This window comes from Triticum aestivum, chromosome 7A, assembly GCF_018294505.1.
Source record: "Triticum aestivum cultivar Chinese Spring chromosome 7A, IWGSC CS RefSeq v2.1, whole genome shotgun sequence".
NCBI classification, from domain to species: Eukaryota; Viridiplantae; Streptophyta; class Magnoliopsida; order Poales; family Poaceae; genus Triticum; species Triticum aestivum.
Genome location: NC_057812.1, coordinates 63,363,610 through 63,379,392, shown reverse-complemented (window position 1 = coordinate 63,379,392; position 15,783 = coordinate 63,363,610). Strand labels below are relative to the sequence as shown.

The 15,783-nt window shown below is 44.9% G+C and overlaps 1 protein-coding gene across 1 annotated transcript; it reads left to right on the top strand.

Moving 5' to 3' along the window:
• The first annotated feature begins 6,481 nt into the window (after positions 1–6,481).
• Positions 6,482–11,147, top strand: LOC123152110 (ATP synthase subunit a). The gene has a single exon (XM_044571719.1). The coding sequence runs from the start codon at positions 6,730–6,732 to the stop codon at positions 7,888–7,890; it is 1,161 nt and encodes a 386-aa protein (XP_044427654.1). The 5' UTR covers positions 6,482–6,729; the 3' UTR covers positions 7,891–11,147.
• Positions 11,148–15,783: the final 4,636 nt, after the last annotated feature.

The following is a 15,783-nucleotide window of genomic DNA, read 5'->3' as shown; positions in this document are numbered from 1 at the left end:
TATCAAGAACCCGGATAGTCAGTAGGAAACTCCAATCTGCAAGCGGAACAATGAGTTTAGAAGGCACATTCTTGAAAGAGCAGGCTGACTATGAAACTCATATAAGGCTCGCGATCGGGTGCATTGTTGACTCGGGGGCGGTTCCATAGGCGGCTACTCTAAGACGGATCAAGTTGGGCTATATATTATGGCAAGTTGACCCTACTTTCCAATTTCGTAGATAGAACAGTTCTAGTAGAAGGTTAACCCGGCCTTCCTAAGAGTACTAGGTTAAAGGGGAGACCTCTAAAGCCCAGAAAGAACTATCCTATCCCTTTAGGAATCCAAAAGCACCGTATCTGTGGATCACTGACGGCTATACCCAATGAGCAAAGTAGAAAGAGCCTAGGAAAATGCATCTTCTCCCTATTCAGTCAGCAGTTGTCCATCGACTAGTCTTACTTACCGCACCGCCCGGCGAAAAGGGATTTCTCAGTGATAGACCCACGAGAGCGTGTGTGCCAGTGACAAAAGAAGTGCGAGACGATCTGGGAAGTGAGGGATGCCCTTCCTGGGTATCACGAGCGGCGAGGCAGGTACGGCTGGAGGAAAAGCAAGGCAACAGGGTGCTAGGTTTAAGCAAGTATTGTCCGTCCGATCATTGGAATCGGCTTAGCCGAAAAAGGCAGATATGGTTTCACTAGTAGGAAGAACACCCTTCTAAGGTGAAGGTATTCCATTTCTAAGAAGGAAGTTCTATATATTCGAACTAGAGAGAAGCTCTAAAATGGAAATCGAAAAGGAACCCCTTGTCCGTCCAGGTACTCACCCCGCCGGAACTCGCAATCAAACATAGGGTTGGCAAACTAGGAAGGCACAGAAAAGAAGGCAGTTGCGAAGGCGAGAAAGGTATTTTTGAATTTCCTCAAATTGATGAATCAATGAAGTAGTTGAATTGAAGTAAATGTGCCTACGAAAGAAGAGTTTTCGATATGGATATGCGAACAGGAAGAAAGCAAGCATATATTACTATTGCATTGGCAACGAACACCGTCAAACAAAGATAGCTGTTGAGGAGGAAGACCTGGATAGGGAGCCGGTTACGAATAAACCTGGGACTAGGAAACCCCGAACTACGAATGGAAACACTTTTTCAAGCAGGGGTAAATGGATCTGGTTAGGAAGCCGGAGATGGAAGAGAGGGTGTCGTGTCGGATCTTCAATCGGGGCAAACAACGGATGCTCGGGATAAAGCTGGACTTCGATTGGTTTTTGATGGATATGAGCTTTCCCTGAATAAGGATCAAAATATGCTTCCTAAAACAGCATGCGCAATGGTGGGCCGAGTACATAGCATAGCGTATATCAAGTATCCAACGCCTTCCAAATAAGGAATGGAAGCCGACTTAATAAAACTACATCTTGCTAATGTAGGTGTAGACAGGTATTCTAAAAGGAGTGACAATATTGGGTGTAAGGATTCTTCTATGCAAACATTGACCACTCGTATGGTAGCCTCACAACCATCTACAAGGGAGACTTCCACCTCAACCTGAAGTTCACCCACGTGGAGCCTTTACTAGTCGGAGTGGTAAGACTACAACCGATCCTCTTCCCCAATGCCAGCGTTGTATGTACCACCTGCCTTCTACCCTAGCCGGCCCAATACCTTCTCCGCAGGGACCTCAACAGTCCACTACTTCTGCTGCACAGCCTAGTTCTTCTACACCAGCAGCTATTGCTCCTAATGATCCATCATCAATCTGCTTCACCTGTCAACCCGAAGCTGCCATTTCCAGAACGGTTTGTGAAGTCAACTGAAGACAAGCAGATTGCAAAGTTTCTGGATATGATGACAGATATGCAGATTACCACCCCCATCCTTGATGGTGTCTTACAGGTGCCGATGTATACACAGTTCTTTAAGGACCAGCTCGCAAAGAAGCGAAACATTAACGAGCCAGAACTGGTTACTCTTACTAAGGAATGTAGTGCACTCGTTCAAATAAGCTACCTCTCAACTTTGATGAGCCTGCCAGTTTCAGTATTCCATGCTTGATAGGAAGTCAAACTTTCCATGCTTTATGTGGTCTTGGGTCTACTGTGATTCCCTTCACTGTCTACGAGCCACTACCATTGGGTGATGTACGGCCGACTAGCATCACTCTCCACCTTGCTGATCAGGATCCGGCAGACATTTTGGGTGATATCCCTGCGATAGTTGGTAACTTCGCATTTCCAGTTGATTTTGTTGTCTTGGAGATGTAGGATAAGAGCTTTCCTATTTTTTTTGGGAGACCTTTTCTAGCTACTGCAGGGGCTGTCATCGATGTGAAAGATGCTAAGCTCACGCTTCAATTTGGTGAGGAGAAAGTCTCATTTGACATTAGGTATATCTTCCAACTCACCTTCCTCACTGTCCAGACCATAGTAAGCAATATGAAACGAGTCACTTAAGCCCTAGTAAAAGGCTACTCTTTGAATCCCCTCTTTAAGGCATATAAAATTAGTACTCTTCCTGAGCTAGCTTAAGCATATCTCGAGCGAGTGAGTTTCCCTCCATCAAGTTCTAAGCGATCAAATAAGGTCATTGCTCTCGAGCCAATGCCAATACCAATAGAGAGGGTCTAAACGAAGGATTCAAAGGAGGTTACCGGTTAAGGGCAAATGCAATCTCCGAGCCAGTTGGAGAAAAAAGGTAATCAAAGAAAGTTTCAGTTGGACTTTCCCTGCCAACCCTACCCAAATTTCATACCCTGCGGTTTTCATTCCTCTATTGATATTTCGTTCCTCGAATCGAGACTTTCTTTGTCGAGGATCTCTGGTTTAGGGTACTCCATCGAGTTTAAGTTTCTTCTTCTAATGGCTGTGTCCGTCTAAGGTGGCTATTTGAGCGATTTAAGTATCGCGGTTGTCTTGAGCTCTGGATTGATGGACGGAAACCCGGGGCTGGGTTCGATTTCAACTCGGAGATAGCCGGGTCTATAGTAAGAGCCGCTTTGTGAACAGCATCGGATGACATAGCCAGGGTAGCCGCAATAGAGCAATTATGCCTTAAGCCCAAAACTCTTCCTTCTAGGGATCAGATCAACCTAAAGCACCATCAGTTGTGGATGAATCCACAAAGTCTTTCTACTTAGCTCGTCAAGCGAAGTAGCTATCAACGGCTTTAGCATGACAACTAGAACATCAAGCCATGGTAAACTGCCAAAGCTTCTGCTGTAGTGTAGCACCAGGGTTCAGCCTTCTCCTTGCCGAGTTGCATCGCCCGCATCGTGTTCAATTGGAAAGTCTGGCAAAGGCGCTTCCAACTCCTGGTTCAGGGTCTGAGGTTACCAAACAAAGATGAATCCTGCGCAATCAGAGATTAAGCCATAAGATCCCACCCAGAAACTGGAAGAGTCGGGGGCACCTACCGAAGGAGTCTTCCCTCCATCGATTCAATGACAAAATAGCTCTATTGAGAGGGCCATTGACAACCCTCTTGAATGTGGCTCGCTCCTAGTTTTTCTTCCCCCGCCCGTTCTATCTAGGCTGGTGGCTATACCAGATTTCGTGTCTGATCGAACTTGAAACTAGCCCATTTAGCTTCTTGGATTCCAAACCAGAAAGAAGGATCGCACACAAGAAAATAGAGTTGGAATGAAAGATGGGGTAAAGATGAACTTTATTCTCCTAGCTGCTCTCCATCCAGCAAGTTACTCTCTTTCAAAAGATGACAACTCAAGATTACCAATCAAAACCAACGCTTTTTCTTCTCCTATAGCTTCATCATTACATCTTTCACTAGTTGTTGGATGTGAGTGATGAGATCGATCCATGGAATTTTTACCTCACTCACATACTTTGGAAGATGAAGAAATTCTCTTGAATTTACTTATGGGCTGGCTCTACACGTGGTCAGATGGGTTCCCCTCTTCAGTCATTTGGTACCTCTCCAACGCTTCCTCCTATTCCTATTGATCAGATCAAAGCCAAACCTATCTAGTCTTGCACGTTGTCAACCACCGCTCTTGCCAAAAACAAAGAAATTCTATCTTGGGAACTAAAAAAGAATCGGAATGGGAAGTATTTATTTCTTGATTCTCCGGCTAGCATCCTTACTTCCTTCTTCAATGGAAATTCTATGTTTTGGCTCGGTATAAACAAAAAAATGAGAAATTCTATTATTTGTAGAAAAGTCTTCTTTTGGTTAAATCTGGAGAACCCAGTCGAAACTCTGATTCATGTTTGTGGATTTTAATAGCTCTCCTATCTACCCGGAAATGATCTTCTACCTTTACTGTCTGTGTTCTTTACATATCTTTTGATTGTTTTTCAAATCATTGTGTCGTTACAAATTCAGTGGTTGCACCCTTGTGAGCAAGTTGTTGCCGGATTGGATAGGAGAAGTGAAACAAAGCTACGAAGCATCAAAATTAGCTGAAGAAGTTAAGAAGAGCATTAGTGAAGCGAGAGGAGGACAAGATGGTTGGGAAGAGGAGGAAGGGGTATTAAGGAAAAAAGGGAGGCTTATGTGGGGACCGCTGGAAATGCAAGAGCCAGGATAGCGCAAGAACTGCATGGGACAGCTACCGGAGGCCATTCAGGTATACTAGCTTCCTATAAGAGAACTAATAGGAACTTTGTCTGGCCAGGAATGGATGCCTCTCTTGAGGACAGACTGTGACGGTAAAGCAACAACATCAACTCGCAATGGCCCTCGTGCCATGAGACATGGATTTTAGTCGACGTAGATTGGATCGAAAGATCGCACTTCTGCTCTTCTCCTATCGGACTAGTCACTTCCCACTCTCCTCAAGTGAACAATTTAGCCACTATCCTCCCATATACTCTGCTTTTTCATTGCTTATGAACTGGAACTTGTTGGTGCATGGATTTCACGTTTCAGCAGCACTTTGGTTTGTGCATGGTTGTGAAAAGAAGGCTTTCTATACACTTATATGAACTTCATTGGCGAAAGAAAGAGAAGCTTGCCTTCATAAAGCACAGCCTTTCGCACTCCAATAGGCATATATTGTTACAAGGTTATGCCCAAAGGTCTCAAAAACGCCGGTGCTACATATCAACGCGCCATGACTAAGATCTTCGATGAGATAATACATAAGATTGTCGAGTGCTATGTAGATGATCTCGTTGTAAAGGCGGTATCCTATGAAGAACATCTTCAACATCTCAGAATCGTATTCGACCGCCTAAGGCAACATGCACTCAAGTTAAACCCGTTGAGTGCGCCTTCATGGTCTCGTCAGGCAAATTCCTAGGGTTTGTCATTCGACATCGGGGAATAGAAATCGACCCGAGTAAAATCAAGGCCATACTCGAAATGCCTCCTCCTCAAAACCTTAAGGAGCTGCGTTCGCTTCAAGGGTGCCTGGCATACATCAGGCGATTCATAGCCAATTTTGCAGGAAGAATCCAACCTTTTACAAGAAAAACCAAAAAAGACATTCCATTCTTTTGGGATGAAAACTGCCAACAAGCCCTAGATGGCATCAAAAGCTATCTCCTCAATCCGCCAGTCCTGGCTGCGCCGATACCAGGGATGGAGCTTATACTCTACACCACGGCCTTGGATGAATCTCTTGGGGCTCTATTGGAACAAGAAAATGAAAACGGGAAAGAGAATGCCCTCTATTACCTCAGTCGTGTGCTCGTAGGAGCTGAACATGCGTACTCTCCTATCGAAAAACATTGCCTTGCACTGGTGTTCACTGTCAAGAAGCTACGGCACTACATGATAGCACATCGGGTCACCCTCATCTCCAAAGTTCACCCACTTAAATATCTCATGACAAGACCAATGCTTACAGGAAGATTGGCAAGATGGGGCCATCATCCTTACTGAGTTCGACATTGTGTATGCGCCGCAGAAGGCCATTAGAGGGCAAGCGATGGCGGATTTCCTAGCAGCACATCATACATATTTCTACAGTAAATAAAATATTTCCATGGATGGGATTGCACGTAGTCCATTCCACCTTTATCTATCTAGGTTATCCTTCTTTCTTAACAAAGCAGAATGTGATGATCGATCCCTCTATTATGGGATTTATGTTTATACCAAAGCCTCTACTTTAGATATTTATGCTGATGAAGGAAAGCCTTGTTAAAGACTACGACTTTGGACTTCCTTTTTCGTACTCTTCTTTCATCCTCCTTACCAGAACGCTTTTCCTGGTTCAGAAGAATAAGATACTTAAATTGTGGCTTACATATGGAAAATGCCTTCGTCTTGAAGCTACCAATGCACATCACGGTGAAATCATTGTCAATTAATTGTTAGATTCCCCATATCACCCATAGCCACCCAAATCTTTTTTTTTGCCTCAAACTCTGCTGCCCTATCACTCCTCGATAAGTGTACTTACTCAGGTTGTGCACTTGGCTGAGCGAGATCTTCCCCTTTGGCATGAGAACCGCCTACCTACGCTAACATAACTAATGCAGATGGCGGAAGTTAGTAGTTCTCCTATGCCAACATGAACACAAACGAAATCGTCGAATTTCGTATAGAAAGAAAAGGAACCACTTCTATTCTCTTTTCTTAAGTATAAGAGGGATAAGTACTTATTCCTGGCCGGCGGTATCATTGCTGCTCCCCGCCTAATGCGGATCATTGTGCAATGCTTATGTGAAATCTCAATCCAAAACTTATTCGTTTCGTTGGAAAAACCAACGCCGATCTAAAACTAAGTCTTCCTTTCAAAAGTGAGCGAGCAGAGCTGAAAAAGATGGAGTTACCTGGAGATGAGATTTCTTTCTACGGATATGAAGGATAGAAATGTGCTATTTGCTGCTATTACAACGAATCAACCAATTCGTAGTAAGTGTTCCCGTCTTCCCGATCTACATGATTTTTTCCCAACCAACATCTCTCAGAACTTTGCTATAACGCCAAACTTGGATATAACGCCAACGCCTGAGCGAATTGCCGGCGTCACAATAGTTTTACAAATAGAAGAGTATTTGGTCCAAAATGAGTCCGAACAGGGAGCAGTCAATTTAGCTAGAACAATATTGGGAGCCCGCCACCGAAATGGCGAAACTTGGCAGGGCATATTAGAGGATATTCGGGCGGGTGGTGGTATGGATAATTTTATCCAGAATCTGCCTGGTGCCTACCCGGAAACCCCATTGGATCAATTTGCCATTATCCCAATAATTGATCTTCATGTGGGCAACTTTTATTTATCATTTACAAATGAAGTCTTGTATATGCTGCTCACTGTCGTTTTGGTCGTTTTTCTTTTTTTTGTTGTTACGAAAAAGGGAGGTGGAAAGTCAGTGCCAAATGCATGGCAATCCTTGGTCGAGCTTATTTATGATTTCGTGCTGAACCTGGTAAAAGAACAAATAGGTGGTCTTTCCGGAAATGTGAAACAAAAGTTTTTCCCTCGCGTCTCGGTCACTTTTACTTTTTCGTTATTTCGTAATCCCCAGGGTATGATACCCTTTAGCTTCACAGTGACAAGTCATTTTCTCATTACTTTGGCTCTTTCATTTTCCATTTTTATAGGCATTACGATCGTTGGATTTCAAAGACATGGGCTTCATTTTTTTAGCTTCTTATTACCTGCGGGAGTCCCACTGCCGTTAGCACCTTTCTTAGTACTCCTTGAGCTAATCTCTTATTGTTTTCGTGCATTAAGCTTAGGAATACGTTTATTTGCTAATATGATGGCCGGTCATAGTTTAGTAAAGATTTTAAGTGGGTTTGCTTGGACTATGCTATTTCTGAATAATATTTTCTATTTCATAGGAGATCTTGGTCCCCTATTTATAGTTCTAGCATTAACCGGTCTGGAATTAGGTGTAGCTATATCACAAGATCATGTTTCTACGATCTCAATTTGTATTTACTTGAATGATGCTACAAATCTCCATCAAAATGAGTCATTTAATAATTGAATAAAAACGAGGAGCCGAAGATTCTAGGGGGCTACAGCTGCGCTTTTGCAGCACTGAACATGGTTCCGGGTACTCAAGATATTGCGTTTGTGTTTGGAGAGGTGTAGATTGTAGATTCCAGCCGAGAAGACCAGGAAAAGATAAGGATAAAGAATGTCATATATCTCAGGAGCTAGATCACTTCCCGATGAACAAGTAAGAATTGCCTCAACAAAAATGGATGGAATTGGACCGAAAAAAGCCATTCAGCTTCGTTATCGATTAGGTATCAGTGGGAACATCAAGATGAATGAGTTAACTAAGTATCAGATCGACCAAATTGAACAAATGATAGCTCAAGATCATGTTGTTCATTGGGAATTGAAGAGGGGAGAACGAGCAGACATCGAATGATTAATTTCTATTTCTCGTTATCGTGGAATTCGTCATCAAGATGGATCGCCCTTACGCGGTCAACGAACTCATACTAATGCAAGGACTGCTCGCAAGCAAATTCGGAAATGAAAGAAGGCTACCGAAAGAACAAGCAACGGATTTCGCGCTCATCCCTTGCTAAAGCGCATACGTTTTCTTGCTCCTTGGTACTTGTCTGATCAATCACACTGTTCATTAGTTCACTTGATTTTTCGTTCGATGTCTTGAACCGCTTACTAATCATGTATACATATAGTAGGCCCCCTTCGCCACTCCACGTCTGGCCCGTCTTGGTCTCGCTCACTTCGCCCGCCTATCGTATCGGCTCGGCTTCGTCCATCAAGCGACAGCTTCTGCCTCTGACGGCTTCACTATCGCTCATGACTGGTAGTACTCTATGTAGTAGTCGGCCTTTGTTAAGCTTCGCCAGAAGCGACTAGTCGCTTCCCGAATGCCTCTTTCTTGTACTAATTAATGTGTATGGTCTAGTCTTTCCAATGCCTCCTTCCTTGCCGCCAACGCACGCTAGATGGAGAGTAAGCAAGCTACCTTGCTTGCATTGCATTCGTTAAACGGTAGCTTCCGCGCCCTTCCTGCCTGCTTCAATTGATGTGACTGATCGTGTCTTCGACATCAATTTCAGTCTGATTAGATATGTCATTGAAACAAATCTGTTTTGTCTCTGTTTTCTTTTCGGATGATGAGGATGAGCCAGCCGATCCTAACATAATTTTGGAGGAGCCGGACGACGAAGCCTCAAAATCAGATAAAGATGTCTCCGACGCGACCGAACTTCCACTAGATTTTTATAGGGGTCAGGAGGGAAAAGATATGCTGTTTTCTATCAGTCCCAAGCGGATACTCCCCAGCTTCCATGGTCCGCTTACCGAGGAAGAGATGCGGGAGGACCCAGGGCCAGAGCAAGTTGGGTTGGGGTATAGAGCCGTAAGCGCGGTGGGGGTGACAGAGGATGTGCTCGTACGGTTCATAGTTGGGTATGATATTCTCGTGGATTGTTGGGAACGTCCTCTATATTCGAAATATGCCTTTCTAGGAGCATTACGATCTGCAGCTCAAATGGTCCCTTATGAAGTCTCTATTGGTCTTATTCTTATTGTGCGCCTTGTGAGCACGTTTGGATCCGCGAAGGCAATCGCTCGGATCTTCCCCTAACCCAACCCGGGAACGGACCGGAGGGAACCGCAGCATGAGGAATGTCCGCGTCTCGTCGCAAGTCTCATTTTGAGTTTTGGGTCATAGGGCGGGCAGTGCAGTCCGGGGCACAAGGGTCCTGGTACTACCCAGGTGCGAAGAACCCCGGAGGCGACTGCAATGAGCAAAAATGTCACTCACCGGCCTAAACGACGACCAAACACTCGAACGTGAGAGCAAGGGATCACCCAACGAATGGACGAGCTCCAAGGAGGGAGGAGAGAGGGAGGCAAGAACCATGCTTTCAGAGAAGTGGCAGTCCGAATCCACTCTGACAAAATAAAATAACAGACTAAGCCGTGCCGTAAGGGGGGCATTCTCCACACGGGACGGGGCCAAGGCCTTCATGTATGGGTGACAGATCGGCCATAGGAGTACTCCGGGATATACACCAGGGCAACTAATGTCGAGCATACGATGATGCCGCCCGTTTTCATTTCGTGAAAGTCCCCGGCAGAGGAAAGGGCTGTAGGTGATGGCGCGTTCTGCTTCTTAGGGCGATGAAATCGTTCCTATGGGATCGTGCGTGGCAGCTGGTATAGATGATGATGAAAGGCGGGCCGCTTGAACCGGGACCTATTCTCATAATAGGCAGCAAGCAAAGCTAAATAGGAAAGGGGGCGACTGATGACTGCCTTTTTCGTCAGAAATCAAAAAGGGTGGAATGTGGAGCTAATATGGCTGGCTACAAGTATAGCCAAAGAAAGATGAGACGAGACGGACTGTCAGAGGACGCAGCGGGACTACCAGGGGAAAGCCCGCCCCCGCTAGCTAACATAGATATCTATTCTCGGTGCGCATATTCGAGATTTAGAATCTCTTTCCGACCAGGCCAGGCCGAATCGGGCCACCACTTGGGATGGGAATGGCTCAGCCCACATGCACCATTTGATGAAAGCACTCCAGTCCAGTCGCCTCCGATCAGTGGCTTGTCAACCACCAGACCGTAGCTCCTCACCAAATGCCCCTGCGTTGGGGCAACACAGCACATGACTAGTTCGCTCAAGGACCACACCCTCTCGAGAGCAGGATGCAGGCCGAGATGGAGCGCCAACCTAGACTTTCCTTGGGCTTGCCTTGCCCCAACATCTAAATAAAGGGCGGGCGCCGAAAAGGAAGCAGTGACACCTTTTCGACGAAAGCTTAGCTTGGTAGGCGCAGCTTACTCACCCTACTCCCTTAGACAATGCAATGCTCTGAACACGAAAGTTTGCAGTTCAGCCCTCTTCTCCCATGCAGAGTCGCAGGCAGCGCCTCGGATAAAAGCACGGACGAGCCACATGCAGGGAAACTTGCACGTGTGGTTCTGGCCGGGGACCCCGGTATACTGTACTAATATGTGTAGGTCCCTGTAATTCGAGTGAGATTGTCATGGCACAAAAGCAGATATGGTCCGGTATTCCCTTGTTCCCCGTATTGGTTATGTTCCTTATTCCTCGTCTAGCAGAAACTAATCGAGCTCCGTCTGATCTCCCAGAAGCGGAAGCTGAATTAGTTGTAGGCTATAATGTAGAATATGCGCGGGATGCGATCCTTAATAGTTCACTGTTGGCGGAAGCCAATGTCTCGGGGACTCATTCTGACTTAAACAAGGGGTGGGTCTTTACCAACTTCCAAATCCAAGATTTAGGGAAAAAAAAGAGGGGCAGGGCACTCTTCATTCTTCATTCGAAACTCATGAATGTCGGGTCGGAGGTTTTTGCCTTGTTATCAAAAAGGGGAGTTGGGTAAAGCAAACTCCCTCCTTGGACGAGCACGGGGCTTAGTCAAGTAGAACCGGGTTGCGCTGCTTGATGCTCCGATCGAAAACAAATCAGTGGGGCCATGCCGGTACGACAGAATATGCGTTAGAAAGGTCAATCCCTCCCCCCCTTTTTGATTTTTTTAATGAAAAACCGGGCCGAACTTCTAAAAAGCAGCCCACCCGCTTCCATAGAACAATATCGCGGCAACGTAGACCTAAGTGGATTTATTGGATCCTGGGGAACCATCACAAGTACGGCCGGCCTATAGAACGAGAATGCCGTGTCGTCCAGCGGAGCTTAGAAGAAGGTGACTCGGAGCCTAAGGAAGGTGACTCGCGCAGACAGCTGACTCCTTTTCAATAGAAAGGAATAGCCAAACCTACCCAGCTGGCTGGTCAATCTCAGTGATCTTATCGGCCGGCAAAGCGGAGACGGACGACCATGGTCCCGACCTTACCAGCACCGTAGGTTCACTAATCAATGAAGCCCCTCAACCTACTATCTTTTCTTACAAACTCAACCAAGCCTAACCAAACCCCATGCTCACGACATGTTCTTGATATTGATTGAGTTGGAGGGAGTCAGAGACTACCACGGAATCCTTCCATAGTCACCCCGGAGACCTTCGTCACCAAAGCGTCACGACAGTTTCCAAGACCCCTCATATAATCTCCAGTGGGGATCAGTCGGAGCACGTAGGAATGCCGACCACTACATAAGCCACGTCTGGCTGAGGCGAGCAGCAAGCGGGGGAGAGTATTTTGAAGTACAAGAACGTTGGGGTGGGACGCTAGTACTTAAACTAGGGTTGCTTCTTAGCGCTAATCTTGCATTTTTCAGCAGTTAGTTGTAGCGCGCCTTCCCTCCTTCTCTCATTTCGGAAAGATTTGGCAGTATTTTCTTATGATGACCTGGTCGAGAGAGTACGAAACATCGGTGTAAAAGATTGAGTGGGATGGTTATAGTAAGGGGCGAACCAAGTGCTTGCGCGAAGAAGCGAATCAATCAGAATGGAGACAAGGAAAGGAATCGAGGCCCGGCCCGGTAGCGATGCCTCTCACGCGGATGGGAGTTACTTTTCTTTATCACCGTAAGCGTTACGAAATGGACCCGCATTCCCCTTTGCTTTTCTTTTGCAACTAAGCTTAAAAGAAACATAGTAGTCTTTCAAGCCATTAGAAAACTCATTAAGTGCTCTGTTGAGTGAATGCCTGTTGAGAAGCTTAGGTCATACATTTCCAGCTAATTAGAATACAACCATGAAGGTGGGGTTCGAATGCCATACAACTATTTATTCTGGTAAGTAGGATTGGAATGTAGTCCCTTTTTATTGGATCCGTCACTCCGTTAAGTGAAATTCAAAGTAGGTGTGGGTCTAGGTAGAGGAAGTCATAAATCAAGTATCAAGTATTGTTATAAATATCATATATAGTAGTTGCCAAACTCACAAGCATCACACACTTCGATCTACTTTATTGAATAACTTAGCTAGATAGAACCGACTCAAGCTTTTAAATGAAAGAAGCAATAATGGCATAATTTCTGTCTCAAGACCTCTTGCAGCTACAGCCAATGCAGCACCTCCTTGATCAACATACAACACAGCCCATTACGCCTTGCTCCAGTCGCAGTATAAAGAGAGACTAGAACCTACCGGGGAGCCCTCGGCAGAGTCCCTATCGTTGTTGCAACAATTACACACAGAGTTCCGGAATTTCACATTTGTGAGAAGAAAGGGTATGTGTGTTTGAAAGGAGTGGTGCAAGAACGTATTCTGAGCCTCAGTCAACACAACATGTTTCGCCTTTTCCGAACAGCATTCTTATCAGGACCCTCCTTTATATAAACCACTCGTAGATATATACCTGCCTGTGGCCTCAGATGAATACATCGATAGATAAGAAGGGAAATGCATCATCTAGAAAGGCTTACTGAGGTTTAGGGACGTTTGTGTGATGGATCGTACGCTTACTCACGACGACTTGGCTATTCAATAAAGGACGGAGTCAACGTGAGCCTTAGGGTCCAAAAATATTCCATTGGTGTCAGCTATTAGCGATTATTCAAAGTCGTAATGGTATAAATTATTGGTCAATTCCACTGATTCTTCTTTCCCGTTCCTTCACTGGCTATAGCGCCTTACCTCTTCTGTGACTTGTCCTGAGATGAGAAGTATCAAAAGTGCCGGGGTTTGGGTTTATGTCATGCTAGACTCACGTTTCTCGTTCTTACGCCGGGTCCGCGACCTTACAAGGATACACAAGCTGGTGAAGGTTTCGGAGAAGCAGCAAGCTGTTCGGATTCAAGTTAGCTTTGAGCAGGCCTCCGGCGAGGAAATGCTTTGGCTGTGCCAGGAGATAGTCGGCTCAGGGGCTTTTGGGCGGAGCCAAAGTGGTCCACATACGTACCATTTCCATCATCACAAGATCCCCTTTTTCTGTTTGCATAGAGATAAAGCGTGCTCTTATATTTAGATAAGAGAGATATTTTTCTCAGCGCTTCCCCTTATCGGCTTGATCTTCTTCTGCCCCTCGGTAGAGTGAGTCTACTTAGCGAACTGGCAGGACGCGGAGATCGATTGATCAATATGCATATCGAGCATCTATAGTTATTCTCTCTTCCCAAAAGATATCTCAAGTCGCTTCCAACGTTTTGATGAGTAAGGGAGGGTATTTTCAACAAGATAACTATGGACGACCATCTTCCAATTTCCAATCTATATCTTTCATTGGGTAAGTAAGGGGAATAAGCAAGAACGGTGGAAAGCTTAAGAAAGTGCTAGTTCCTTTGCTGCGAATGGGTGGAATTGGTATCCCCAAAAGGTTGTTCTCTTAAAACCTCTGGCAAGGGGGTGTGGAAGAGTTCAAGTCTATCCCTTTGGTTAAGCTACTGTTGTTATACATCTCTACTATTATGGGCCACCACTTACTTAAAGGAAGTCGAGTACACATCTCCTTCAACCTAAAGGGCGAGGACCTGCAACGACGTAACGTTTGAAAGAAAAGTAACCAGCATAGGAGAGTGATCAGAAAGCATACGACTCGAGGGAGGGTTGGCTAATCAAATTAGAATGAAGATTCCGCTCTATATGATAAACGTTGGTTGACTTTGATATGAAGTGTTGATTGTGTTTTCTATTCGTTCAGACCCCGATAGTGCTTCTCGTTGTGACTGAAGGAAGGTTCATTCTGTGCAAGATATATGCTAGTTTACAAGCATGAGACCCTCCTTTCGGGCCGGTAGACAGAGGCCTCAGTTCCAACGAAATGGGGAGCAAAAAGAGGTCGTGTCATACCATAGAGATGAAATGAATGAAAGATATTCCTGCTGTTTCTGTGCCTATTAGTTCTTCGCTCTGACCACATCAAGAGGAGTAGTTTGTTTTTCTTTTGTAAAGCGAGCCCAAGGAAATATATAGGAGAACATAGCTTGTTTTGTAGTAAGTAAATTCAAAGGCTCAAATCGTCTATATCAATGCAAGTATAGCTGGATGGAGTGACTCGTGCTTTCGAACCATAAACTAATGCCGCCTCTCGGGAGCGCGTGTTACTATTCCATTCTCTGGAGCACAATCCAACGGAAAAAAAGTATGTTTCCAACCTACACCTTTAGTTGTTCCAGCTCGTGAGGAAGACGACTATGGAATTCAGATTTCCTTTCTCTCGAAGCAAGCCAGTCCTTAATTAATGATAGGGAAGGAAGGAATTGCTCTTAGGCTTGTGAGTCTTTTTATCATATGGATGGGTCGTACAACCCTTACATGGTCTCTTGGCATGAAATTGGGTACTTTTCGTCTATGGCGAGATGGAAGTTATCTGCAAAGAATGCCAACTTAGGACCGTCAAAGTGGAAATCGTATCAACCCACCGAAACCGCTCTTTGGAATGGAATGCATAGTATTGTGCATTGGAATGGAAAAGTCGAATAATCAAGACATGGATCTAGTATCAACATGACCCAACTTCCATTCTCATGACCCAACTTATTCAATCACTTCCATTATCTTTCTATTGCTACAAATCGACAACAAAAAACATCCCTCGGAATTCCTGTTCGATAGGAAAAAATAGCTCTGATACCAGAAATAGCAAGCAACATGTTTTTCTTCTCTCTTCCGGGCACACACCCTATCGGGTGACGCCACTGACAAACACCCTAAAGGGGAACGCAACACTTCCTATAACAGAAAAAGCAATATCTGAAATCTTTAAGCAACTAAAAAAGACGTATACTAAAAGATATGTGTTGAAAAGGGATGGTCAATAACAAGATGAACCCAATGCCCAATCTTCCCAATAGTATTCCTTAACTCTTGAATTGATACACTTGTTCATGGCATCTATTCTCTATCTTCACTTTTCACCTTCTCATCCTTAACCTCGGTGATCTGTTCCTCCTAGACATCCTTCTGCGTACAAAAACAGAAGAAGAAGCACGGGCATAAATCAATAGAATAGTTTAGTTTCAGAAGTCTTTTTTGATTGGTATATCAATCATGGTTTATAGGGAAATAGTTAGAATA